Raw genomic sequence first — 27845 nt, 5'->3', positions numbered from 1 at the left:
ATCTTTGTCTCTGCTGTGTCAAATTGTGTTGTGTTGACCCTTTTTTTGCAGAGGAACAACTACAAGAGAACTACTGTCATGTTGGTGCGATTCATTTTACAAGTGAAGAATGTAGATGTATGCTTGAACGAATGCTATATTTCTATAAAATGTGCACTGCCATTGTAATGCCAAGCCACGTGGATTGCAGGTTTCATTTCAAAAACATCTCAGATCAGTCCACTCTCAATGATGAGTATATATTGTATAAGATGATAAAAGATTATTTATGGTGAAGTGGAGTAAGTTTCATATTTTAGTGGAATTTGATATAATCATATGGTGGATTTGAGTGCATTGTCAGAGAGAAGCGCATATTGTCTAGTTGGAAACTAGAGCAGATTTAGTAAACCACTATACTTCATTACATTCTGAGCAAACAAAATGACACAGTGCTTGTATACCTCAGACCTGGGTAGGTGTTTAAGATGAGAAAATGTACTGTATGTCCACACAGAAAAAAGACATATTTAAAGGCGTTTTAAATATATTGTACTGATAATAAAATGTTTTTAAAAACTGAAGGCTGCTGTTTTAATGAAATGTTCTTGCGCTCAGACAATAAGCAAAGCTAGAACGTCTGTATAATTCTTTATTTTCTATAAAGGTTTACCAGTAGAATCAATCAGAAATGTACACAGTTAAGACAATACAAATAATTGAAAACAGCAGTGAAACATTGAATTTTTTTTTTTTTTTTACAAATAAATTACAAGTCACTTTTCATTGCATAGTCAAACAAATTTGACCAAAAATAATAAATATACATTACATTCAAAAAGAGGTGAATCTTGTCAAAAAATGAATGACTGCAAATGGTAAGAATAGAACAGTTTCCTTTTTGAATCATTTTACTTGAGCTCCATCTGAGACATTGATTTGTCCTGTAAGCGTTTAGTCTTCCTGTATCTGTAGACGAAGAAGACGATGCCGAGCAGGAAGACGATGCTCAGAACCAGCAGGATCCATTGACCCGCTGCAGCGCCTGCCTCATCCACACTCAATCCCAGGAAGCTGACTGCTTTCGGCTTCTCTTCCAACACGGACGTCACTGAAACTAACAGGTGAGAAGTGTGGGAGCATTCTGTTAGTTTAAAAGTGCCATGGTCTGCAATTTTGGTATTGATGGTAATGACAATGTTTACCTTTGAGAAAAAGTTGTAAAAACCCGTATAGTTTTTATTCATTTTTCAATCCGTTTTTTTATTTGAATAGTGTCCATGTTCATTTTAATTTTAATAAAAAAAATATATATATATATTTTTATATTTTAGAAGCTTTTTAGAAATGTATTTTATAGAAAGGAAGTTAAGACGCATGGGTAGGGAACTAGTCCGAAATAGAGGCATTTTGGCCAAATTTCACTTTTTAGAACTCAAAAATATTTAAATAGATTTAAAAAGCTCAATAAACACACATTCCAAAATATTATAACTACTGAAAAATAAACTGTTTTTATGACTTTTTATTGTTACAATAAAAAAAACTAAAAAAAAAAACTTCTCCATTGGAAGAATCACCTAAATCCAGTAATTTAAAATTGTGTTGGAGCTTGGGAAGTTGTTGTTGGGATTGGTTAACTCACATCTGATGATCAAGAAATAAATATAATTTTATTCTGTTCCAATTCATTTGGCTCAAATTCATTCCAGTTTCCCAGCGGAAGCACATTTATTTTTCAATAAAACACTTCAGTGGTAAACCAACATTTGGATGTCGATTCATGAACTCCATGCTTACTTTTGTATGGTGCCCAGTCGTACTCTGGCCATCCCAGGACGTCCCCGTTCTTTTTGTTCTCCTCCTCCAGCCAGTCGATGAGCGGTTGGAAATACTCCATCAGAGGCTGGACTGACATTTTGGGCTGGCCAGTAATCAAAGTCATGGCTTCAGGCCAGGGTTTACTGAAGCCCATCTTCATCACATCACTGAGACAAGAGGAGACAAAAATGACAAAAAAAACTTCATTACTCGTAGTGCTTGTAAAAACTGTAAACAGTCTCAGTTTGTCATCAGTGATTCACTGACCCCAGGAGTTTCCCTGCTTCTTTGGACTGGTAGATGTCACAGTTGTGGAGCGGTGCTGGCTGACCGGCGGCATCACACAGGGCCTTGTGGAACTGGAACTGGATTACAAAACTCACAAAGTACCTATTGGAGCCAAACCAAATATATAGTCAATCCAGTAACATTACAGATATTTTCACATTGATGATTTATTTTATTGTTATCTATACCTGACATAGGGCACATTAGCTGGGATGTGGAACTTTGCACCAGGGTCGAAGTCGTCCTCAGTGCGAGGTACAGGTGGACACAGTCCCTGGTACTTCATTCTGTTACAATAAAACAAAAAAAATCATCTCTGGTAAAAACTTTACATATTGCACAATTTACCTGTTAATATAACTGAAAGCAAACAGCAAGAACAATGTTTAGATATAAATCAATGCATTGATCAAATAATTACCTAGTTCTGGCATGAAACTCTAGATGGCGCAGGCTGATAGGTCTAAAACTCATTTTGTAGCGATCATGTCATTATCTATATAGCACTGCTGATTGGTTGTTGTTGCATCAGCGGCCAATGAGCTGCAGCTCAACATTCAAACAAAAACCAGTAGTGTTGCTAGAAGTCTGCAGCGCGCTTTCAGAACACATCAACATCAACAACATCATCTGCGCATACACTGCACTGTAAAAATATATATTTTAATTCTTTATCACAATTTTTCACAAATCTTTTGTCAATTCAGCTAAGGTTCTGACGCTGACACTGCGCCGCTGGGAACCGAACAATAGCGCTAACGCGCGTCAGCGTGACGCTCAAAAACGCACTGTGAAAGATGTAGAGGAGCCGAAGCCTGCCGCTGTTTGCATATGAGGTTTAGAAGGGGACTGAGGCGATCACAAATTCGTGTACAAGTAGAGAAAGGGTCTAGTGAAGCCCCTGGTACCGGCAACATGTCAGAAGTGCGGGTACGCAAGAAGAAGCGAGGGCATGTACCAGCCCAATTCGAGCACTGGGTGGGTTTAACTTTAAGGGCACATTCATTTATTTCCAAGATCAATGTATTATTAGCTATGCTAAATGTGTGTGGTTGATTCAGATGCGTGTGTGTCCAAGTCACCATTAAAGAAATATCAATACAGTTAAACTAAGCGTCATCTCATTCTTTGGATTACTACTGCACAGTCTACTCTAGTGACAGTCATATTTGTCGGCCACATACATCATCAAGGTTGCCTCATTTCATAAAAACAACTATTATAAAACTGACTGTTATTCGTCATGAGGCATAAATTATTGTAATTTCTGTCTTACTTTAAAACATAATGGTTACTGTTCTGAAATGAGGCAAACTCAATGACATAGGGCGCACCCTTTCGAAATGAGACACGGCATATGAAATGCTGGTGAACTGAGTCTCAGAGCAACTCTGGAGATGAAGTTCATTTGTTCATGTCCTCAAATAGTGAGACGGCAGAAACGAAAAACACCACAAGCGTCACGTGTGCTTGAGTATGCGTAGAAGATCAAACGGTGCCGCTCATTCACACAGAGACACACAGAACATGTAGACTTCCTGTTTAAATAGTCTTTTTGCGGTTTAACATTCACAGACACTAGTCTATATTGTGATTTGAGTGTACAGCCACACATTTGACTGATTCGTCCAAATTTGCCAAATTCCGAGACTTTCCGCATTTTACAGTAAGACTGGATTCTACATCACGGGAATCATAGGGCCCTACTACCCCTTTAACGGTGTGTGGATTAGAAGAATGGTCACCTCAGGTTCCACCACTCTTTGTTGTACTCTGAGCTTGAGGTCCTTCCATCAAATACTTTCCACCTCCACTGGTCCATCAGGTAGCCGAAAGGCAGGAAGGCAATCTTATCCAAGGCAATGCTCATCAGGAAGTTGATGGTGCTCTCTACAGACCAGTAAAAAACACTTAAGAGTTTGGATTGGCATTTAACGTGTGTTTTGTTGCAAGCTTCATTGCGGATGTACCTTTATTTTCCTCCACCTTGTCCAGCAGGCCAATGCTCTTAAGATGTTTAGGTGTGGAGACTGACAGGGCCAATACGTCACCAATGGCCTCGTGGAATCCAGGGTTGGCGCCGTCACGGAAAGAGATGGGTTGATCTTTATACTGCAGGAAGTACTGAACATGGCCCATCTCATGGTGCACAGTGATGAGGTCATCCATGGTCACCACTGTGCACTGCTTGATCCTAGAGATGGTAAGAGGTTGGGGAAAAGGTTAACAGTGAGGTTCACAAAATAACACATGGGAAGGAAAAGGCTAAAAAGCTGTTGTTTCAGATGTCATTTCAGCTCTAACATCCTCCCCTTATGAAATGAATAACAGGAGTAGGTTAAATTGTGGTTTATTTGGCCTGGCAGACAACTTAGGACACTGTGAAATATAGGCTTTTTCTAAAAACTAGCAAGATTTGTTGTTAACTGCCTATAGGCACTGAATCAAGACAAAACCAAACACTGTACTGTACATAGAAACTTTATACATTATACAAATAACGCTCCACATTCCAGTTGAGTTTGTTCCTAAGCTAATAACACGACGCTTGAGAAAAAGAAGTGCACTTTAGCATACTTTTAAGATTTACACATTCACTACAATTAAGCACTTCTTTTTCACAAGGGGATACTCTAGTAAGCATTGTATATGTAGTCCATTTTAAATATATTGAACAACTTTCACCATCTTGGGTGATTTGTTATTGAAACTAACTTCGTCAAAAAATCTTTTTGGTTTTTATATGTGGTACCACAGCATTTGTTATTGAATATATCTCACTTCTCCTGCACTTTTGTAAAAAAAAAAAAATAGGTACAAAAGCTATTACTGGGGCGGTACCCTTTCAAAAGGTAGGCCTACACCTTTGTACCAAGAGTGCATATTAGTACCTTAAAGGTACATATGTATTGGTACCAAAAGTGTACATATTAGTACCTAAATGGTACCATAGGACTACCGTCCCAGTGACAGCTTTTGTGCCATTTTTTTTTCTGAGAGTGTGCCACCATGCCTGAGAATGACCATCTTGCTGCGATATGAGGCATGTACCTGAAGTCTTTGCGGTTGTAGAAGTCCCAAGCAGAGGCATGGCACACCACTTCACGGCCATCAGTTGGCTTTTCCAGCATGGACTTTGCCCAAAACTCAGGAGGCATGGGTAGAAGACCCAGAGAAGTGAAGAACTTGTCCGATTCCTCAAACATCCGCTTGGCGTCCCAACCCTGAGGAAAAAAAAGAGCAGTTTACTAGATGGAAGCCAAAGTTTAATATAGATTTATATGCCATTGCACAGTACATCTTTACTAAAAGATTCCAAACCCAAAAAAAGTTTCAAGGTTATCTTTTGCATTTAGTTGAGGAAATTATCGTCATCATCATCATCAATCGACTGCGAACAGGGTAGGTTGACACTCCATTCCCTGCGAAAATTAGTGACCGACTGTCATCCTACCCTGTTTGCAGCCGATTGATGAAGATGATGATGATTTCCTGAGGAAATATCATTTTATATTCCTAAATATTTAAATTTAAACTGCCTGAATTCCAATAATCCAATGAAATTTTGTATGCACAAGGAGGCATGAAATATGTCTATCATGCCTATTTGCATTCCATGTAAACAGGATGCTATTTGTTGCTATTTACACTTGGTGCAAACAGCTTCTACCACTATTTGCACTCAGTGTAAACAACATCTACCTTCTTTAACTCTTAATAAATAGCCGCTGCATTCAGAGAATGGCACACATGGAACCTTTTCCAAGAGTTCAGACTGTGATCTGGGAATAGATTAAAGAATGTGTTTTCAGTTTTGATCTTACTTGGGCAATCATGGCTGGAGTAGCATCCACTTGTGTGGCATCAGGGAACGGAATGGCAAGGTCCATGATCCCAGACCATGTTTGGGCCCACATGTTTCCTTAGAAAAAACAAGCAGAGAAAAATGTCAACCAACTGAACGGCAGGATGTGAGAGATGGTGTAATATATCTGACCACTGGCACTGGAGGAAACCACTGGGATTGGAATTCCAAGCCATTTAATCTCCAGTCATGTGGAAGTGGAACCATTGCATACACACAAACACAAGTACACACACTTTCCCACACGTGCATACCTAATATGTACAGACACAGTCACGCTTGATGATTTTGAATGCACATTAAATCCTGTCGACTCTTTTGGAGTTGCCGCAAACAACTACAGAATATCAATGTAAACCCTCAACAACTAAAAAAAAGATGCCAATCCGCAAAGTACTTTTTAACAGAAACAGTGTAGATTTCAGCAAATTTAGCCTTTGTTTTGGTCTTACTGAATCGTTTTCTGTGTTTAGCCACTTCTGTGAAAGAAAGCTTTGGTTTAAAGAATTAAAGGAGAACTCCGGTCAATTTTAACATTGAGCTCATTTTTTGTACATTTGGAGTGCTGTCAGTACAGAGAACAACGACAAAAATCGGTGTTGCCTACACCGTGTTATCCTCTTTTTAAAATTTGCACCCTGTTGACTTCAATGGGGCAAGTTTTAAACCTGCTTTTAGGCTCTTAACATCCTTGATGTGTCATTACAAGTGCACAGGTCATGTGAGTGATTCGCGGGTGAATCTGACTGCAGTAGATGTGAAAGATATTAATAAAAATGATGTTTATTCAGCCAGCGCACATACCTGTATTTACATCCTGTTTACGGTCGAAGTCCACAGTAGTCGATTAAACATCATTTTTATTAATATCTTTCACATCTACTGCAGTCAGATTCACCCGCGTTCACTCCGAAGGAATCACTCACATGACCTGTGCACTCGTAATGACACATCAAGGATGTTAAGAGGCTAAAAGCAGGTTTAAAACTTGCCCCATTGAAGTCAACAGGGTGCAAATTTTAAAAAGAGGATAACTCGGTGTAGGCAACACCGATTTTTGTCGTTGTTCTTTGTACTGACAGCACTCCAAATGTACAAAAAAAATGAGCTCAATGTTAAAATTGACCGGAGTTCTCCTTTAAGGCTGGAGGACTAGAAATGATTCGAAAATGACTTCTGAATTGCTGAATTTGAATTGAGGTAGCAAGAATTCAGATTTGGTTTAAAGTAAAGTAACCTCTTAAAAAACCCTCTCTGTCATCATTCATAAACTCTCACGTCATTCAAAAACTACACAAAGCTGCTGTTTTTCATAATGAAAGTGAACGCCGACTACAACTGTCAAGCAAGCTGTTCTATTCTGTTCTACTTTTATATGGATGATGGTGCAACAACAATACACCAAGAATGTTCTAGTCTTCTAAATGGAGCCAAAAAAGTTTGACACATTAATAGTTAGTTACTGTACATCAATGGGGAATAAATAGACATAATTAGTCCGAATCAATAATGTAATAATTGATGTTTTGTTCAACACAGTCTTGGCAGTTTGTGACTACCCTTTTGGTAAATTGGTGGCTAATTCGTATGTTCGGGTGGACATTCATGCTTACTTTTTTCATGCTTAATTTTTCAAATCCTTATCTTGAGGTAGTTGACATTCAGTACGATCTATATCTTTCATTTTGAATATATACACATTTAATTTAGGTCTTTTAGTTTGTCAAGAGATTTAAAGTGCCACGTGCGTACGTGCTATAGTACGTAAGAAGGAGCCTATGATTGAATCCGGAAATAAAGCAAAATAGAAAAATGATAGTTAGTCCTCAGATGCCATAGCAAAAAAACTGCCATTGATTCGACTGATTAATTCAAAGAAGTAATTACTCCAACACCTGCGTGACAACATTAACCAACGTGGTTGAACGAAAAATTGGTGTAAACTGTCGTGACTAGCTAGTAGATTTCTTCAACAATGCATCGTTCTATGGTAGTTAAGCAGCGAGTTACATCATTGTATGGAAAACCCTGATATTAATGGGCCAGAGAGTTTAGATAACATGTAACATATTACATATTGTTGGTAACACTTTCTAACCAAAGCATATTGCAATAAAGTACAAATCACATTAATGTGAATAGTTCATCTCTCACCGAGCAAATGAGCTGGAATTGGTCCTTTAAGGTTGATGCGTTCTGATCCATATTTCTTGTACAGTGCCCTGCGCACATAAGCATGAACGTTGAGGTAGAGCGGTTCTAGATCCTTCCACAAGGCCTCCAGATCCTGTTCAAAGGTGGGGGTCTCATACAGGGAACGCCAGAATGCCCCATTATCAGTGTGACCTGATAATGGACAAACAATCAACATTAGAACATCACTGAAAGATCTCTTGAACTATTCTTATGGTGAGTCAGTCAGTGTGTGTTGCCTGCCACTTGGAAAAAGTTTGTACTCTTTCAAAATGTAGCCTGAAAACCAAATCTTCCCTTCATCAGTCTTCAAATTAAATATCTTTCTCTAGCTGTCCTGTGTTGCAAGAGATCTTCATACAAGATGTGCTTTATTTTCAGGCATTTACCATTGCTCTTTGCAGCTAAGTTGGCAAGCTCCACGTATCTCTTGTAGCTGTTGCGGAGCTCTCTGCCCGAGGCATTACGCCAACCCTGCCAGGCGAACAGCAGCTCATCATAATCCCTGGACTCAGCCATGATCTTATTCAGATCTGAAAAACAAAACACAAACACATCAAAAACGGAGCATAAGGGGGGTTGGAGTAATCAATTTGGCATGCTGTGATATGAAAAACAGACTCTATAAGCACTTTCATTGTTCACTGTTTCACTATGAACAGTTTGCAGTTAGTATAACTAACAAAAACACAGTGGGTTTTAGACGGCATGTATATAACTTCTAAAACATCAAATAAAATCTTTTAGTAACTTGGCATTATGAGCTGAATTTCACACATTGCTTTGAAATACATGATCAGTTGTAAGACTGTCTATAAGATTTCTCGATGGTTTTCTTCTCACCAAGGTTGCATTTATTTGGTCAAACACAAGTAAAAACAGGAATATTGTGAAAAAAAATTGCAATTTAAAATTACTCTTTTTTTTTCTATTTTAATTTAATGTAATATAAAATGTAATTTATTCCTTTGATGCAAAGCTGAATTTTCAGCATCATTACTCCAGTCTTCAGTGTCACACGATCCTTCAGAAATCATTCTAACATGCTGATTTGCTAAAAAATGTTGCTTAATATTTTTGTGGAAACTGTTATAAAACATTGTTTTCAGAATTCTTTGATGAATAGAATGTTCAAAAACAGCCTTTATATGAATTTTAAATCTTTTGTAAGACTATAAATGTCTTTACTGTCACTTTTGATCAGTGTAATGCATCCTTGCTAAATAAAAATATTACTGTCTTTAAAAAAAAGAAGGTCTGACCCCAAACTTTAAAACGGTATGGCAAACCTAGTAAAAGTTAACTCACCTGGATCCAAAGACAGACAATCTGATTGATTCTTGCAGACTGTCGCTACACTGTACAGGGTCTCCATTGACGCTAGCAAATTATTGTACTATGAACATGAAAAATATGAGGTCATATTTTAGTCTTCCAAAAAACACAAGTTCAGCTCTATCAACAGCAACTTTGACCTGCTATCAATTGCCACAATACAGTTTGTAAAATCCATTAAAAAACACATTTACAGTATTGCACTTACAGTGGGGTAAGACATTCGGCATGGGTTCAATGGTAAAAATGTATGGTTGCAAAGCAATAAAGACATTTATCTGTCTCTCTGTACCTCCTTGAGATCTTCTTCAGGAAGTATAGCTCTCTCAAGGTCACTCAGTTTCATCAGGGTTCTCTTCACCGACTCATCCTGGAAGTCACTGGTGTCGAACTTATGGGCCTCTAGTCCAAAGATCTTTGTGTGATTGGCCATCTCCAAGTTTTTTTGCAGCTAAAGCCAAAAAAACAGCAGCATGAGACTCTGAGAATGAATGTTGGTGTAGTAACCGAGCAGTCTGGGCCTCACCATGATCTGCTTGTTGGCTTCAGTGATGTCAGTGTTGTAGGTCCAGGAGGCCTCAGTATAAGCGTTCCAGACCTCCTCGGCTGTGCTGTTGTATTCCTCCAAGAACTTTTTGGCCTGCATCTCATCTGTTATTTTACCTGTGGCTTTTAAGGAAAAACACGAGGATGAGGCTTTGTAGGCCTAAAATATCAAGTTTTAAACTTAAGTCGCAGCAATGGTTTAAGAAGTAGCCTAATTCTGTGGGGAAACCATGGAATTGGCAACTCTGCAGCTAAGAGACACAACGTTTCCCCTTTCTGCAAGCCAGGGGGCACGACTAAACGTGTTATTTGTTATGCGTTATATTATTTTTTATTTCTCACATGGCTCTCTGAAATGCTTGAGATCAGTTATTTCCCAATAGCAATGCTGTATAATGAGCGCTCATCTGGGTATTTGAGGCGCCGCTTCTTTTTATGTCTCTCGCACCACAACGCGGACACGCTCTCTCTCGTTTCATTAAAACGCAGCAGATGACCTCTAGGGCCTCAAGTTATTGACTGTATTTACTGTTAAATTAAATCAGAGGACTTCAGTAGGCCTATTAATAGTAAGGGTACAAGAATATTGTTAAACTGTTTGTCTTGTTTTCTAGAACTATTGTTTTGTACACTGTAGCCAATAAACAGGTACGATTTTAAAACGGATTCTTCTAAATATCAATATTTCGCATTCCCGTCATTATTTATGAGGTGAAGCCGAGTAATCAAAATAGTGATATTGAATATTTCGGCATTTATAATAAATTATTTATCTAAGCAAATTCATGTGCTTTATAATCTTTAATCCTAATAATTTCCCCTCCCTCTTGCAGCAACATCTCTTCTCTGATCGTGTTTATTGGCGTGAGGGCGGGGCAACCTGTCCCTCAAATGAGATCAACCAATAGCAAACCACAACCATCCAATCAATTCCAGATTGATAAAATCAAGTCCCGCCCTACATTTTTTTCTTGTTCGAGAAGCCGTTTCACTCAGATATACGTCACAATAGAGAAGAAAAGCATCAATGCCATTTCATGCCAACTTTAATAAAGATAGTCTTACCAATGTCTTCAGGGTAGCCTTCTGGTACTGGTGGCACCCAATTAAAATCAGGCCAGCCCAGCGTCTCTTCGGTTTTCTTGTTCTGTTCCTGTAGCCAGGTAGTAACTGGCTCAAAATAGCTCATCAGGGAGCTGGCATTCATTTTGTTAGTGCCCAGAGCCTCTTGAAGCACCTCTGGCCAAGGCTTTGAAGAGCCAGCCTTTAAGACTTTCCTTCCAAAAACAATACAATAACACTCAGTCCCGATGTACAGACTTTCCATTCATTGCGATGATACAGTGTTTTCATTCAAACCACCATCAGTCGATCTGTAAAGTCAATACTTACTGTAAAACAGCTCCAGCCGCTTCCGATCTGTAAATATCACATTTGTGCAGAGCTCCAGTATGTCCAGCCTCTTGACATAGTTTCTCATGGAACTGGAACTGAAGAATGAAGCTCACAAAGTATCTACAAGATTAAATGAGAGAGTAAATCAGAGTTTTGATTATTGATTATTTATCACGGGAAGCTCATGATAAGAACCCAACCTGATGTACGGTGTGTTTCCAGGAATGTGATATTTTGCTCCAGCATCAAAATGTTCCTCTGTACGTCTGGTTGGTGGACAGATGCCTTGGTATTTTGTCCTAATAAAAGAAATAAAATATCAATCAATTCAAGAAAGAACTGCTGATTTCCTTCTTTTTTTTTAAACACTGTTCAAAGGTTTGGGGTTGATAATATTTTTTATGTTTTTGAAAGTAGTCTCTTATGCTAATGCATTTATCTGATTAAAAAATACAATAAAAACAGTAATATTGTGAAATATTATTACAATTTAAAATAACTGTTTTCATTTTGAATATATGTTAAAATTTAATTTATCCCTGTGATGTCAAAGCTGAATATTTAGCATCATTACTCAGATGTCACATGATCCTTCAGAAATCATTCTAATATGCTGATTTGCTGCTCAAGAAATGTTGAAAACAGTTTAATATTTTTGTAGAAACCATGATACATCTTTACTGACACTTTTGATCAATTCAATGCGTTCTTGCTGAATAAAAGTATTCATTTCTTTCTTTTTTCTTTTGACCCCAAACTTTTGAATGGTAGTGTATGTAGAGAAGTAAGCAAAGGTATGTTTTTGACATTTAAACAATTGTGCACCATTTATTTCAAATCAAATTGATTCGACATTACAATAAAAGTTGTTGATTAGTTTTGATGTCTCATAAACAAAAGAATAATAATACAGACATCAGTTCAGGAGGGACTGGGACATGGGAGTGGAAAAGAAATATGAGATGGCAGGAAAAAAACAAACATTGCATTCACTCACAAAGACGTTTCTCAGGGGAAAATATTTTGCGATTGTTTTCACTCGCAAAAGTGTTCCCCGGAGAAACTTTTCGTACAAAGTATCTTGAGGGAACGCAAAAAAAATTGCAAGAGAATGCAAAAGCATTATCATAATTTTATTTTTTCCCTCTCACCATGTCCCTTTATGGACTCTGTTGTTACCTATCAATATGATCATGAACTATTCATGAGATAACAGCACAAAGTATCGATTGCTGACCACAACGATCCATTATGAGACACTGGTTTTTACCTGAGGTGCCACCAATCTGCATTGTAACGTTCAACCGGTGTTTGTCCACTAAACACACCCCAGCGCCACTGATCAATAAGGTATCCAAAAGGAAGGAAGGCGATCTTTTCCAAAGCCATCTTCAACAGGTAGTTTATGTCACTCTCTATGGAATTTCAAATACTTCATCAGTTTATCAGAGGTTTACACTATACTGCAAGTATCATTTTGAACATCTTTCGCTTACCAGCATCATCGGTCAGTTGTTCCAGAAGGCCAATGGTGTGGAGATGTTTAGGTGTGGACACAGAAAGAGACAGCACATCCCCTACGGCCTCATGGAAGCCAGGATTGGCTCCTCCCCTGAAGCTGACCGGCTGGTCTTTATACTGGAGGTAATATTCCACGTGGCCCATCTCATGATGCACGGTGAAAAGCTGCTCCATAGTCACAGTAGTGCACTGTTTGATTCTAAACAGAATCCAGCACAAACATTTAGCTGTTTATTACTCAATAATATCTTTGATGGTGATGTTTTGTTTTTATATTAATCCTGGCTGATATTTTGAAACTAAACAATGCATTTGTAGGTTGCTTTCCCTGAAAAGCTTAACGATGTGATGCAATGAAAATGTTCTGTTTATTTGATCATTCAAACACTCCTCCCATCTTGCCTATTGTTCGGCAAGAACTCGTACCCCAAACTCACTCTCTCAATTGTTTGAATTGAGGCAATGTTGTTATGTCAAGCCCAGTAACGCTAATCAAACAAACATACTGTAGGTCTGTTTCCCAAACTCATGACAATGGTTTCCATTCAGAAACAGCAGTGTTGATTCAACTATTGTCATGAGTTTGGGAAACAGACAATATTATTCTTTCAAAAGTCTCACACTCACTAGTAGTGTTCAAATTTACAAAAATACATGCATCAGAGTAGAATAACTTTTTAATGTAATGGAAATTTCCAACAAATTGTTATTTCCACCTTCCATTTATGCATTTACGCTTATAACCAAAGTAATTTGTCAAAAGAGCCAACAATATTCATAATATACTGTATTATATACCATATCTCAAATGACGTAGTGTTTTTTAAACCATGGTGGAAATTTATACAATTAGGAATACCATTAGCAATTCTTGATAAATGTTAAAAGTTAATGTATTAACTAACATTAAATATTAATGTGCAATACATTTCTCACAGTATTTATTAATCTTTGTTAATGCTAAAAACACAACGGTTCATTGTTAGTTCATTTTTGCTTAGATTTTAATAATGTATTAGTAAATGCTGAAATTATTATTAACTAAGATTATTAAATGCTTTAGAAATATTTTTCACTGTTATTTCAGTCATGACAACTCTCGGAAGAGAATTAAGCAGCATTTTATTGATAAGAATGGAATGTGCATAGGCTTTGTCTTGGCGGACTAGATCTGATACGCTGCTGCTGCTGCTGCATGAGGAAAGACTACTGCCGAAACATGCACATAAATACAGGGAATAGGATACGAGCCGCTGCAAGGAAAGTAGGGAGAACTCCCAAGCAGATCTAGGCAGGTGGTGCTGGGGAAGGTGGAGGGCTAGGAAAAGTGTTCTGGTCGCTTCATAACATTTGAACCACTGTAGTCAGATGGACTATTTTAACAATGTCTTTAAAATGTCAGAAAGCTCTAGGATTTCAGCAAAAATTTGTGTTCTGAAGATGAACGAAGGTCTTATGGGTTTAGAACGGCATGAGGGTGAGTAATTAAAGACAGGATTTTCATTTTGGGGTGTTATCCCTTTAAGCGTTTACACTATGAAAGCAATCCAGTTGAATGTGTTTTCAACTCTTGAAGTGGTCGAAAGTGGACAGTTTATATCTCATTTACACCATTTAGCCTCATCCACTTGTGATCCGATTGACCAAAACACATCTTTATTTCCGGTGTAACAGCGCCTCTGATGAATGATGTCATTAGCAAATGCAAAACATGACACTACAACCAAGTTATTTTCTAACAATAAATATTGGAATTGTTTATTTCACTCTTTGCTCAGGATATCAGTTTTAAACATGTAATAATTCACATTTTTATAATGGATTTTTATCTTTCAAGACTGAAAGTCTGGGTCTGGGAGTAAAAAAATTCTCTAAAGGCATTTAAAAAGTTGCAAAAATAGGAAAGTTTGAAAGACTGTTTTAATGTAATCAACCCATGGGACATGAAAGTGCCAAATGTGAAACTACACCCAAATGTGAGGATAGTTGCCTCAGTAAATACACAAGCATCAGAAACCCTATCTAAAAACACAGTCTTCCATTGAGCTACAATATGAACCACTTTCCTGTGATACGATTCATGTACCTGAAGTCTTTGCGGTTGTAAAAGTCCCACGCAGAGGCATGGCAAACCACCTCCCTTCCATCACTTGGTTTCTCAAGCATGGCCCGGTCCCAAAACTCAGGAGGCATTTCGATCAAACCCAGAGAGGTGAAGAACTCCTCAGCCACCCGGAACATGTGAGTGGCATTATAACCCTATGGGTACAAATTTTAAGGGGTCATCAGATGCCCATTTTCCACAAGTTGGTATGATTCTTTAGGATCTTCATGTAAAGTTTGTAAAAATCCTCAATGGCTGTGTAAAACAACACCCTTTTTACCTCCTCAAAAACAGCTCTGTTCACAGCGACCCATTTCGGTGCATGTCTCTTTAAATGATAATGAGCAACTGCTAACCCCACCCCTCTCTTCCGTGGGGCATGTGGACACAAGACATGTAAAGAGCTGCCTTGGCGGACAGTTTACAAATGGCTGAGGTCGGAGATATGCTAATACGGGACAGTCCGTCAGTGGTCGTGGGCGGAGCAAGAGCAATATGACATCGTATTGCTCAGAAAATCCAAACGGCTTGATTATTGAGAGTGTTTAGGCTTTTTGAGGATAAAAAATGTAATTCTATGGTGGTACACTGCAAAGACACATTTAAATGCAACCACCATATACAAGTGAATTTTGCATCCGATGACCCCTTTAACACTCTCTGGAGGGCTCAGGTATTATCTATGATCTATTATCTAGTAATTGAGATACAGATCTGTTAGCTTACTTTAGCAATCATGGTGTCTGTCACATCTACATTGGGTTTGTCAGGAAAAGGGACCATCATGTTGTAGACGTTGTTCCATGTTTGTGACCACATGTTGCCTAACAGAAACCAAACACAATGAGATCACCTTGAGTCTCTTAAACACTTATTGTTGTAAATGATGAAAAAGGCCTGGTGAAATAATTATTAGGCCTGGTTTCACAGACAGGGTTTGATTAAGCCAGGATTAAGCCTTAGTTCAATTAGGACATTTAAGTACCTTTTATAAATGTGCCTTAGAAAAAAAAACATTACACTTACACAAGATGAGTAAATGCCATAAGAAATTATATCTTATGACATTTTACTACTTCAGTTAATGCATCTTGACTTAAGAATTGTAATATATTTGGACTGAAAACAAGACAAAGATTCTAAGTAAGATTTTTTTTTTTTTGCAGTGTACATCCAATTCACACTTAAGTATATTCTTTTAAAGTATAAGTCCTTTAAAAAAAAGTATGCTAAAGTTGCTTAAGTTATCTAAAGAAATGTTTTTCTCAATTAATCGAACTCACCCAGGAGGTGGGCAGGGATGGGACCCTTGAGGTTGATGTATTTAGGACCGTAGTAGTCATAGAGCTTTCGGCGGACAAAGGCGTGCAGGTTTTGGTAGAGAGGTTCCAGCTGTTTAAACAGATTCTCCAGGTCTTGCTTGAAGTCTGGAGATTCGTACCAGGAACGCCAGTAGTCTCCTGTATCTTCAAAGCCTGAGAAGATCAGATAAAAAGAACATGGGTGTTAGATCTTACTTTCTTTATCTTTCTCCCCCCTCAGTTCATCCAAAAGAATGACTCGCTTACCATCCATCCGAGATGCCTTGTTGCTGAGCTCCACAAACTCAGGGTAGAGGGATCTAAGTGGAACCCCTGAGGAGTTGTGCCAGCCTTCCCAGGCATACAGAAGCCTCTTATAGCTTCTTGACGTAGCCATGATTTCTGTGAGCTCTAAAAGACACATAAATAGCATAAATGCATAATATTTAATGCTAACTGAACAGTAAAACAGTTTCTGAGTCTTGCAAATGAGCCCCAGAAGAAAAAAAGAGCGTTTGTTTACAACAGTGTTCCCGGATATTTGCGGCTCACAGAAGCTAAATCAGTGCCGTTTCTCAGGAAAATGCCTTGAACGGAAGCATTTAGGAGCCAATGATCCAAAACATGTTGACTAAAGCTTAGGATCTTATAGCAGGATCAATTAAGTGGCAAGAGTTGTTGGACATCAGCTAGGCTAGATAGTGTTGTGTGTTCATACTGAGTCAGATTTACTTGTTTGTGGCTTTTTTGGTGTAAGTGCATTTGGAGATGGGAAACAGCACACATCCGTTGCACTTATATGCATGCATGGTCACATGAATGAAACTCTGTTAGTTGAAACTTTATCAAACAAACAATTAACAGATATTTTTGGGGTTTTGAATATTTATCATTGGTTTATAATATTTATCTAAATAAACTTGCCTTGCCTTATAATAGTGTTGCATGTGATAAGGATGTAATGGTGCACTCTTCAGATAAATGCCTTTTAGGTGAGGCTAAATAATTCAAATGCTACATTTTGTTCATTAGGCAAAAAACATAAACCTAACACTGCTAATGTTAACTTTAAACATTTTGTAAAGTTAAAGGTTGAGAATAATGTAAGTGGTGGGGATTTTTCAGCGATTCTTTCTGCAGGTTGCATCTTTATACCGGTAGGTGTGTGTCACGTTTGGTTTTGGGTTTTGGTTCACGGTTATGTTTCATGTTTTTTATTTTGAAATTCTCAGTCATGTTTCCTGATTTCTTGTCATGTGACTTCCTTGCCCTCATGTGATCATGTCTTGTGCTTCTCTTGTCTTATGTGTCATGTTATGATTGGTTGACTATCTTTATTGTTGGTCATTAGTCTTGTTGTATAAATAGTCCTCATGTTTCCATTGTATCTTGTATGAAGATGTATGAAGAACAGCTTACAATGAAGTCACTTTCAATCCAAGCAACTTTCTTGTTGGTCAATGCCCATTGCGAAATATGCATGAGAAAATATTTTACCCTCATGCGAAATTCATCCTCTGTGCATTCCCCAATTAAATCATTTATTTATTTTTCTATTTTGGGGCTTTTTTTGCCTTTATTTAGATACAGTAGGAGGACAGGCAGGAAAAAATGGGAGATGAGACAGGGGAATTGGATCGGGAAAGGACCTCGAGCCAGGACTCGAACTCGGGTCGCCCGAAGTGCACCATATGTCGAAGCATGCACTTGTCCATGTGACTATGGCTCTGACCAAAACAAAAAATATTTCAGAAATAAATAGCTATCTTTATGTGTGAGTCATTGAATCATTCACTACTGTGTGTTGCTTATTTGTTGGCTTAACAAAAATGAATAAGTAACTTAATTTTAACATCTTGTTTATTGTTAACTGTTGTGTATAAGCAATATCACACTTCCAATCAGACTGTTTAGGCTGAATATCAACTTTAATTATAAATATAAAATTTTAACAATGTTCTCCATTTAAAAGCTAATCTGTCTGCAAATGTGTCATTGCCACTTTTGTATACTGGATTGTGATTAGTGTTCTTTGTTTCATCTCTTTAACCATCTTCAGCTTGATTCTCACGCTCATCTAAAACATTATTCTTTGGCTGCATTGCAAGCACTTGAATGTCCTTTTGAGTATACATGAATTTTCACCTTCACATGGACCCTTACTGACACACATCAACAAAGTGTTGGGAGTGTTTCTCACCAGGCTCCAAAGACCAGCATTCCTCTGGAGTGAGACACACCTTTGCAGTTGAGTAGATGCTATCCATCTGGCTCAGAATGGTATTGTACTGGGAAAACAAAGAGAGCGATCAAAACACACTCTTGATGCATCATCAGGAGCTCTTTCCTCCACAGCTTCAGTGGTGTATGACAACTCACCCTCTCTCTCTCTGCGGTTGGGAGATTGGCCGGTCCCAGAACATTGATATTTTTGATGATTTTCTTCAGGTCTGGATTAGTGAAGGTATCCATGAGAGAATCAGAGAATGTAGCCTTTGCTTTTTGACCCCATGCCTCTGTGAATGCCTGTTCCTCCAAAGATGCAGACACCTGAGGTACAAGTGAAGAGAGTCAGAATATTCATGCAAAATGGGTCCAATCATTATTAATGAGTATATTGAAAGTCATTCTATATTGAAAATATGAAAAATTCTTATTGAACTCTTATTGAAAATCTGAAAAAAATTATTTGGCAATGCTTGTACATTCCCTCTCAAATGTTTTGCATTCCCCCAAGAAACTTTGCATTCACTCGCAAAGAACAAACTCAAAGGTTTGGCTAGCGAACGCAAAGTTTCTCGGGAGAACGCAAAACAATTGCGAGAGAACACAAAAACATTGACTTATTGATTATTTGTCCTCCCATCTCATTTTTTCTCACACCACCATGTCCCCTTAGGGGCTCTGTAGAAATCTTTGTCCTTGTGGGGACATTGTTTGGTCCCCATGAGGAAAACAGCTTGTAAATCATACTAAGTGATGTTTTTTGAAAATGTAAAAATGCAGAAGATTTTCTTTGATGGGTAGGTTTAGGATTAGGGGATAGAAAACACACTTTGTAGAGTATAAAAATCATTATGTCTATGGAATGGCCCCATAAAACATGAAGTGAAGGATTTTTCAGACTGCTTCAAACCATTAAGTTGTTCAGGAATCTGAATACACTGGCCGCACTGTTTGTTAAATAGAATTTACATTTATTCACCCCCTCTCCTCCAATGAACCAACCGGGTCTGTTCTGGTACACTGTAAAATCCAACAGTGATTCTAACTAACACTTTTTAGTTAACTTTACTTAATGTCTTAACTTAATTGTAAAACTCTAGTAATCTGTACTATTCACATACTATGCTTTGTTTACTAAGAAAACCCAAGTTAAGATTAATTGATTGGTTTGAGTGTGGTTTTTGAGGCGGGGGAAATCTTAATGGACGTTTCACTCATTTCCTCCACTTCTGCAGTTATTTTTCTCTGTTTGCATTCACTAATTTCCCAAAGTCATCTTGAATGTTGAAATTTTAATACAACTGAAAAATTTGAGAGAATATTACAAAAGCTGACTTCATAAATTGATGTTGATTTTCCTAAAATGTTTTTAGTCACCATTATGGTGATCCCTTTGGTTGGGCACTTGGAACTTCATATATATATATGAATGAATGACGTATAACATAACTATATTTCATGTCAATTAATGATCTTTTACAATTTTGTTGCTAACACTTATGTCCTAAACACTTTGTAAAACTTTTAATTGGGTTTATATAATCCTTCTATATTTGTGACAATCTTGCAATTGATCATACTTGAGTCACACAGACTTCAACATTCAGCATGCAAAACACAATAATGGTAACAATTAATAAAAGTAAATTATCAAGTAATCTCTACAGTTCTTTTTTAGTTACTAGACTTAAACTCTTGTGTAAGTGAACTATACTAACTAAGCATTTGTCAGTACCACATACTATTCCTATTTCACTTTACTTGTTTTTTTTTTTAAGGCAATCGGTTTGCATGCTTTTTTTAAGTAAGTCCAACTAATTAGATTTTACAGTGTATGTAACCCCCACTTTTCAAGATAATCAATCCTGATAGATCAAATCAAGTAAGAACGTCAAGAAAGAATGCAATTTGTTGATTCATTTTGTATATTTCAGAAAATAATACAATGTGCACTAAAGTACAGTAACATGTTATGCTTTTGTGGGAGAAATGTGTCATATTCCCATATCTCGTTCCATCCCCATGATTTTCTGTTCTCTCAGTGCAATCTCTCTTAATAATCATTTCTGGCTCTTGCTCAATACTTGAGTTACTTTCTGTCTTGTTATGTTTTCAATAAGAGCTTGGATTGCTTTTTGCAGCCACAAGGGATAGAAATGGGGTGGCTGAGTTAGCACCATCCATCAATTTATTCTTTGAATCCTGACAGGAACTCATTTCTTCTTGTGGAAGCAACTGAAACAATTCAGGCTGGGGTATAAAGCACCTGGTAGCTCATATGTCATAAAACAGTTGTGTGTCTGTTGTGGTCATGTTAGACATCACTGAGCTGAGAATGTGGTTATCTTGTCAGGGATGATGACTTCTCCAACTATGTGCATTTTAAGATACTGTGGGGTGAGGATATAAAGGTGAAGTTGGATGTTTGTCCAAGCGTTGAGCTTCCTAACAGGATTTCCAAGCTTCATGATTTACATGTTTACATAGTTCACCCAGAATGTTCTACTAAACTATGCACTGCTTTCTTCTGCAGAACACAAAATAAGATATTTTGAAGAATGTTGTTATCCAAACCGTTTTATTGACAACTATTGACAACTATTGTGTAGACCAAAGATTAGTGGAGTTACTGAAGTTCATTACAAATAGACTTTCCATGAATCATGACTAATAAACAAACATGTATTCAGAGTGTACAGTCTATTCAAAAATAATGTTTCATGAGTTGTGAATGTGATTTTGCATCCAAATTGAATGTGGTGCGATTAAAAAAAAATAGTGTACTACAAAATTAAACAACTGATTTGTCCTCATGAGCTAGCGTGCAAAAACAAGCATAACAGAGTAGGTTAGTCGATTCACATACAAATGATTCAAATGACTCACAAATTACCGGTTTGAAAGAGTCTAATCAATCCACTGAATGAACTCAGTTATGAATCAAAATCTGATTCAGTTCCTGAACTGTGAGTTATCATTTCTTTTAGTGATGTCTGTGTGCTTAAGTAGTGAAACTTAAAGTAACATGTTTATAGACTAGTTAAAACACAATTCTCTTACCATTAGTGTGGCACACATGACACAAAAATAATGCAATATACATTAACCCTGCAATATGCATATGAGTGCTAATAAAAACAGTGATAAACAACTTTTAAATAAAATATAATCAGATCACAAAGTTTCACCAGAAACTTTTTACCAGCAAAAAAAAAATAATCTGTGCATATATGCATCGTGTTATTGTATCTAATTTATTCTTTTGCTGTAGATCATAAGCCATTTTTCATTGCATGCCAAAAAAGATATTTTTTTTATTGTATATATGTAACGGAGGCCAGCTAAGTAGTCGCTGTGCAAATAAACCTCACTCCCCTGATCTCAAGAGGAGCTCCAGCGACTGACCCTAGAGACTGTGGTCTTTGGCCTCCCACACTGGAGACGCGGATTCGAGGCCCACACAGAGCGGGTTACATATATATTATGGTAACTTAACAAACCAACATGATTTAATCTCGCATTTTTTCTTTTTTTAATGTTAAAATTCCTAACATTTTTAGTGTACATTCTTCCTAAAGGTTTATTGTTTCCTGGTCTTGGGTGCGTCATGCTTTTTTGAAGTTATACCGTGTCCCGCTGTGGACCGTCTGACCCCAGCATCCCTTCTCTGTTATGATAACCGCAGGGCGCATTGGCCCTGTCACAGCGAGTGCACTCATTAGTTCATGGGGTGATGCCTTTGTTGACCCGAGCGGAGATGAGCTCCCTTCCACAGTTTATTTTCCTCCATCACTGATTAGCTAGCTGGTGACATGTGAATTTATCTCTATTATCTCCTATCCTTCACTTGCTTGTTCACACTCCGTTTTCCTCAGAGATAAAGACTGCTAGCTTCTTGTTTTTCCACCTCTTCTTCCAAGGTCCCATTTGTTCTGTCATGTTTATGCAAGAAAGTGATGATAAGTCGTAATAGGGTGCAAGGTTCAAGGCTTGACATAAAAAAGTAAAATAATAACTTGTGACTGACACCATCAAAAGGGTGACAAGCTTTAGAGCTCAGTCATGTGCACTTGGCTCTGAATCATCCATGCAAACCTCCCTAAACACTCTCTCTTGTCGGCAGATGTTTGATGGGTATGGAATGTGAGTTTTCAGAGCAGATTGTACGTGTTTTCCACCTCGTTCTGTCCTTGAAGGAACCAAACAACGCTGCTAACAAAATAACGTTGTTAAAGATGCCTGTGTGTGTGTGCTTTATAGAGGCTAATTTAAAGAGTCTGTTTGTTCTGATGCACTGACTGGCCTCTCTCAATACAGAAATGAAATGATGAGCTACACATGGCCACTTTGCCACAGATGTGAAAGCGAGTGCTTCCATGCCGCAATGGGAGTGGCATGGCAGGAAAGTGGATTTGTGGAATTCGCCGCATGTATAATGCAGACTCAAGGGACGCATTTACATAAACAATTTCAGATATTGAAACAAATGTTGAAATAGATATTTGGCATTAAATGTGGTTCTACAGCTGCACAATTTAAATAATAATAAAAACAGTGGCTTTATAAATATCACAGAAATAAAGTTCTTTACTACCATAATAAAATCTCTGAATATCACTTAAGTGATTAAATGGGGATGGATTACCAAAATAAATGTCTAAAAATACAACTGTTCATTTATTGCACAAAACGAAATTAGTATTTACCTAACCAATGATATTTTTAAGATATATTTAAGATTTTTGTTAAACTTCAATCAACATATAAGACTATAAGGAGCGTAATTGTTCACATTAAAATAATTTTCTGTGTTTTTGCACACGATTATTTGAGGAGATTATATGTTTAATGTTATTTTGCCATTTTTGGAATACCATTGTGCCTGTAGTTCGGTTGAGGACAGGCTAAGAGAAATAAATACTATATAAATATTAGCATGTTGCTTTATATTAACTCTTTCCCTGCCATCGACAGAATTTGCCGTCATTTATATGACGCAACACTTCCCTGCCATTGACGAAATATGCCATCATTTATATGACGCAACACTTCCCTGCCATTGACGGTACTTGGCATCATTTATATGACGCAACACTTCCCTGCCATTGACGGAATTTGCCATCATTTATATGACGCAACACTTCCCTGCCACTGACGGAATTTGCCATCATTTATATGACGCAACACTTCCCTGCCATTGACGGAATTTGCCGTCATTTATATGACGCAACACTTCCCTGCCATTGACGGAATTTGCCATCATTTATATGACGCAACACTTCCCTGCCATTGACGGAATTTTCGGGCAATCCATGTTTTCACTGTTATACGTTTGAGGGTGTTCTGAACTTCTGACGGAAAAATCAGATTTTGCTACCAACACTAGCCTGGGTTTCCCCATGCTGCCTTGCGCACAGCGCGGTTTTATTCACGCTGCAAGGCAGCCTGGATTCCATGGACCAGATTTTCGCCTCAGCGAGGGGACCAATCACAGAACGGGGAGGGAGCAGCAAGACGATGACGACGTCCATTATATCTATGGATCCAACATGGCAGCAGACGCGAAGTTACCTTTCGATGCAGCCTTAGATAGTTTATTTTGAAAAAAGAGCAACTTTTGGCGTTAAACCATTTCATAATGTTTTTTTCGATAAAAACATGTCTGTAGAGTGTCCATATATACCTTCTACCCTCATGTTTGTCTTGCACAAACGGCAATAGTCGCTGAACGCCATCGTGTACACATAAATCTCTGACCCATCGTCTTCTTCCTCGTCAAATTTCTGTCACTCTACATACGTCATCTGGTATAATTGAAACGATTGGCTATGAGCCATTAAAGTTTTGTAAAAAAATTAAAAAAAATAAAATAAAAAAATAAGACCGCAAAGTGGAGAAACAAACCAAAAACAAACCAATTACCATCATATACTATTCCTCTCCATGCCGACGTTTATGCATCCGTGTTAAATATTTTTAAAATTATCAACAGAAAAGCTCATTTGAAACATTTACGCACCTAAATCTGCAAAAAAAAGGTTTTATCATAATAATGTAATGCAGGAATTTCGACTCATATATGCATTTTATTTGCTTAAAACTAATCTTTATCACGATCATCTTGGGTGCCGCCATGTTTGCTTGACGTCATGCACAGCATCACAGTTCATCAGGAGTCAGGGTTTCCGCCAATTACGAATTTGGCTTTTCCAATTACGAAGTCCAAGTTCAAGTAGCATACTTTTGCACTTTGCAAGCTGCGTGGAAGTTTAAAATTCCAACTTTCTCCCCTTTTTCCCATGCTTTATACTAAATCAACATCAGCATATGCTACATTAGCATAACCTCCACCGTTCATCTGTTGAACGCACACCACCAAGATGCCTACGGTCACGATGAATGCGAAAACAAAAATCCTTACTCCAGCAACCATGACCGGGTGTCCTGTGACTGCGCTCTCTGTGGAATGAGTGCAACGGGTGTGTTGCTTTCATACAATGCTGCTTTATCTTCATACGCAGTCAGAGAGAGCTTCGCTCACAGCACCAACCTGGCCTGCCGCCTTCAATAGAGCTGCCCGAAACGGAGGCTCTTTGATCAACTCGTTTGATGTGTCTGAAATAATAGACATCACACCAGGCATTGCTCAGGTTCTGCCCAGCTTTCTATCAACTTTTTTGCGGCCTTTTTTGTTGAGGTTTCGCTCAGATGTTGAGCAGCGAGTGCGGTGCAAGCATCCATTTGAAAAACTGTGAGTGAGTGTTGAGACAGCTGTGAAATAGTGTTGAGACAGCTGTCTGAAGGAGGCTTGTGTGTGTGTTTGGGAAGAGCAATGGTGACCACCTCGCCTCTGCATTGATCACACTGGCATTCATTGTTAGCTCACGTTAGCTCAGTTCCATTAAATAATCTTAAGAGATACAACTTTGGTAACTATTTATTTTAAGGTGACGTAATTACACATTACTACATGTACTTACTATAGTAATACCAGTAAATTATGCATAATTACTACAAATAACTAACCCTAAGCCTAACAGTAACTCGGTTACACTTTATTTTAAGGTGTCATTGTTACAGTGTAATTCTATATTTAAGTACTGAGTAATATTAAGCAACAACATGTACTTACTATAGGGTTAGGGTTAGGATTAGAGTTTGGTTGAGTGTAACTTGCATGTAATTATGCATCATTTACTGTTATTACTATGGTAAGTACATGTAACATATGTAACAAGGACACTGTAAAATAAAGTGTTACCCAGTAACTCGTCCGTTAACGCTTTATTTTACAGTGTCCTTGTTGCATATGTTACATGTACTTACCATAGTAATAACAGTAAATTATGCATAATTACATGCCTACATGCCTACATACTAACCCTCAACTAAATCCTAATCCTAACCCTAACCCTATAGTAAGTACATGTTGTTAAATAATATTACACAGTACTTAAATATATGATTACACTGTAACAATGACACCTTAAAATAAAGTGTAACCGTAAGTCCATACATAACTGATATTACTCAGTACTTATTTGGAAACTTTTAATGATTAACATTATTCAAGTTTACTATTTTAAGTGTTAGTTTATATTAACGAATGTAGTAAACTAATGCTGACAAATGGAGCCTCTCTATAAAGTGTTACCATTTGTTTTGATATCACTGATATTTGATGTTTAATTAATTTTACATTATAAAAAAAGTTGCTGCCTTATTTTTTAAGTACAATCAGCTTGGATGTTTGTCATTTCAACGTAAATTACATTAAACTGACTTAAAAATTGCTTAACTTGTTAAAGCAATGTAAAAACATATGTTGTCATTACCTATTGATCACATGGATAACCTTGGCCATCATCTAACACTTGCTAAAATTTCAATTTAATAGCACTGACAATTTAAAAACACTGTTAAATATAATCTTAGACAAAACTCAAAATTAGTATCCGGTTTTCATACCGCATTGTAATGTTGTTAAATTCACTTGCAGCATTTACAGTTGATTTTTGTTTTTTCAAATCAACAATTTCTTGGTTATCGGCTATGACATTGTCCATAAAATAATTATTGGCTTTTCTGAATATCATAAATCATAAATATGATCTGATAGCATTGCAACATGAGTTGGACTTTTACACTATGCATCCCACAGGAAAGAAAATCCCAAACAGCTTTTCAATTGCTTCTCCTTGACAGCATTGATATTGAACAGAGAGCAAATGGAGACTTTTGTGTAAGTCTTCTCAGATTCTTCTTAAAAAAAAAAAAAAAAATTACCCATCTCTTAATAGAGTTTCTTGTGCTCAAACTCAAATGTTTCTCCTCAAATTCTTCAAAGCCCATGTTTTGAGCTCTGCTAACCCTATTATTTTCTGAGACAAAGTTGCTCATCCCTAAGCTCTGAAAAAGCAGCAAAAAGATGACACGTGGGAGTATTGTAATGATTAGTCATGTCATTTAACTCAACTGTTACACTGTTGCAGAATGTTACTAAGTAAACTCCCAATTCTTGGTCCTACCCTTTAGTGAAAGTTTACAAGAGTCCTATAAAACTATAAATCATAATATGAATAATAAAACCCACTGGAAGAAAAAAAAAAAAAAAAAAAAAAAATTGTTATAACAGGCTGTCCAAAGAGATGTTGAACAGTCTCATGTGCAAAAAAAGGACCTCCAGCAACCATACAACCTAAATTCATGGAAGTCAGTCATGAATTATATTACATCACGTTTGGCAGTTGCACCCTGTCAGACTATATAAGCAATGTTTCTGGATGTCTGTCAAACACATTGACCGTTACCTGCAGCTGGGAATTGTGGTCAGTCAGGTTTGTGTTGTAGTTCCAGCTGGCCTCTGTGCTGAAGTAAAAGACCTCCTCGGCGGTTGAGTTGTAGTCGCTCACAAACCTCTCAGCCCCTTCTTCTGTCGAAGAATAATCCCCCGGGATCCACTCGGGTTTCAGAGCTGTGCTCGTGCTGATGAGAGTCAGCAGCACCACTGCCCGGTGCATAATGGACTACAGCTGCGACGTGAGGAATGGGAAAAGTGCAGGAATCAAAGTTCCTGGAGGAGCCGTCTTCACACTCACTGCTGGATGCTCCCGTCAAGTGTGTGTTTCCTATCTCTGTCCTTCTCTCCCTCTTCCCCCTGTTAATCAGGCACAGAACAATCCCAGTCAGCTCTTTTAAGTGCCAGTTTAACCCAACCCACCCTCTCTCTTGGAGGATACGCACAGTCCCTCTTATTCTCTTTCTGTCCCTC

At 37.7% G+C, this 27845-nt stretch overlaps 1 protein-coding gene across 1 annotated transcript; it reads right to left on the bottom strand.

Moving 5' to 3' along the window:
• Nucleotides 1-616: 616 nt before the first annotated feature.
• Nucleotides 617-27845, bottom strand: ace (angiotensin I converting enzyme (peptidyl-dipeptidase A) 1). Its single transcript, XM_084433446.1, has 25 exons — nucleotides 27385-27845; nucleotides 18728-18898; nucleotides 18549-18636; nucleotides 16616-16759; nucleotides 16331-16522; nucleotides 15774-15871; nucleotides 15030-15202; nucleotides 12919-13142; nucleotides 12693-12837; nucleotides 11623-11721; nucleotides 11420-11542; nucleotides 11093-11304; nucleotides 10008-10150; nucleotides 9774-9932; nucleotides 9455-9542; nucleotides 8536-8679; nucleotides 8108-8299; nucleotides 5913-6010; nucleotides 5140-5312; nucleotides 4059-4282; nucleotides 3834-3978; nucleotides 2277-2375; nucleotides 2068-2190; nucleotides 1780-1967; nucleotides 617-1096 (listed from the first exon to the last, which is right to left on the bottom strand). The coding sequence occupies exons 1-25, from the start codon at nucleotides 27592-27594 to the stop codon at nucleotides 891-893; spliced, it is 3861 nt and encodes a 1286-aa protein (XP_084289572.1). The 5' UTR covers nucleotides 27595-27845; the 3' UTR covers nucleotides 617-890.

The sequence above is a fragment of the Rutilus rutilus genome (assembly GCF_951802725.1).
Source record: "Rutilus rutilus genome assembly, chromosome: 16".
Classification (NCBI taxonomy): Eukaryota; Metazoa; Chordata; class Actinopteri; order Cypriniformes; family Leuciscidae; genus Rutilus; species Rutilus rutilus.
This window is presented reverse-complemented; position numbering and strand designations above follow the sequence as displayed.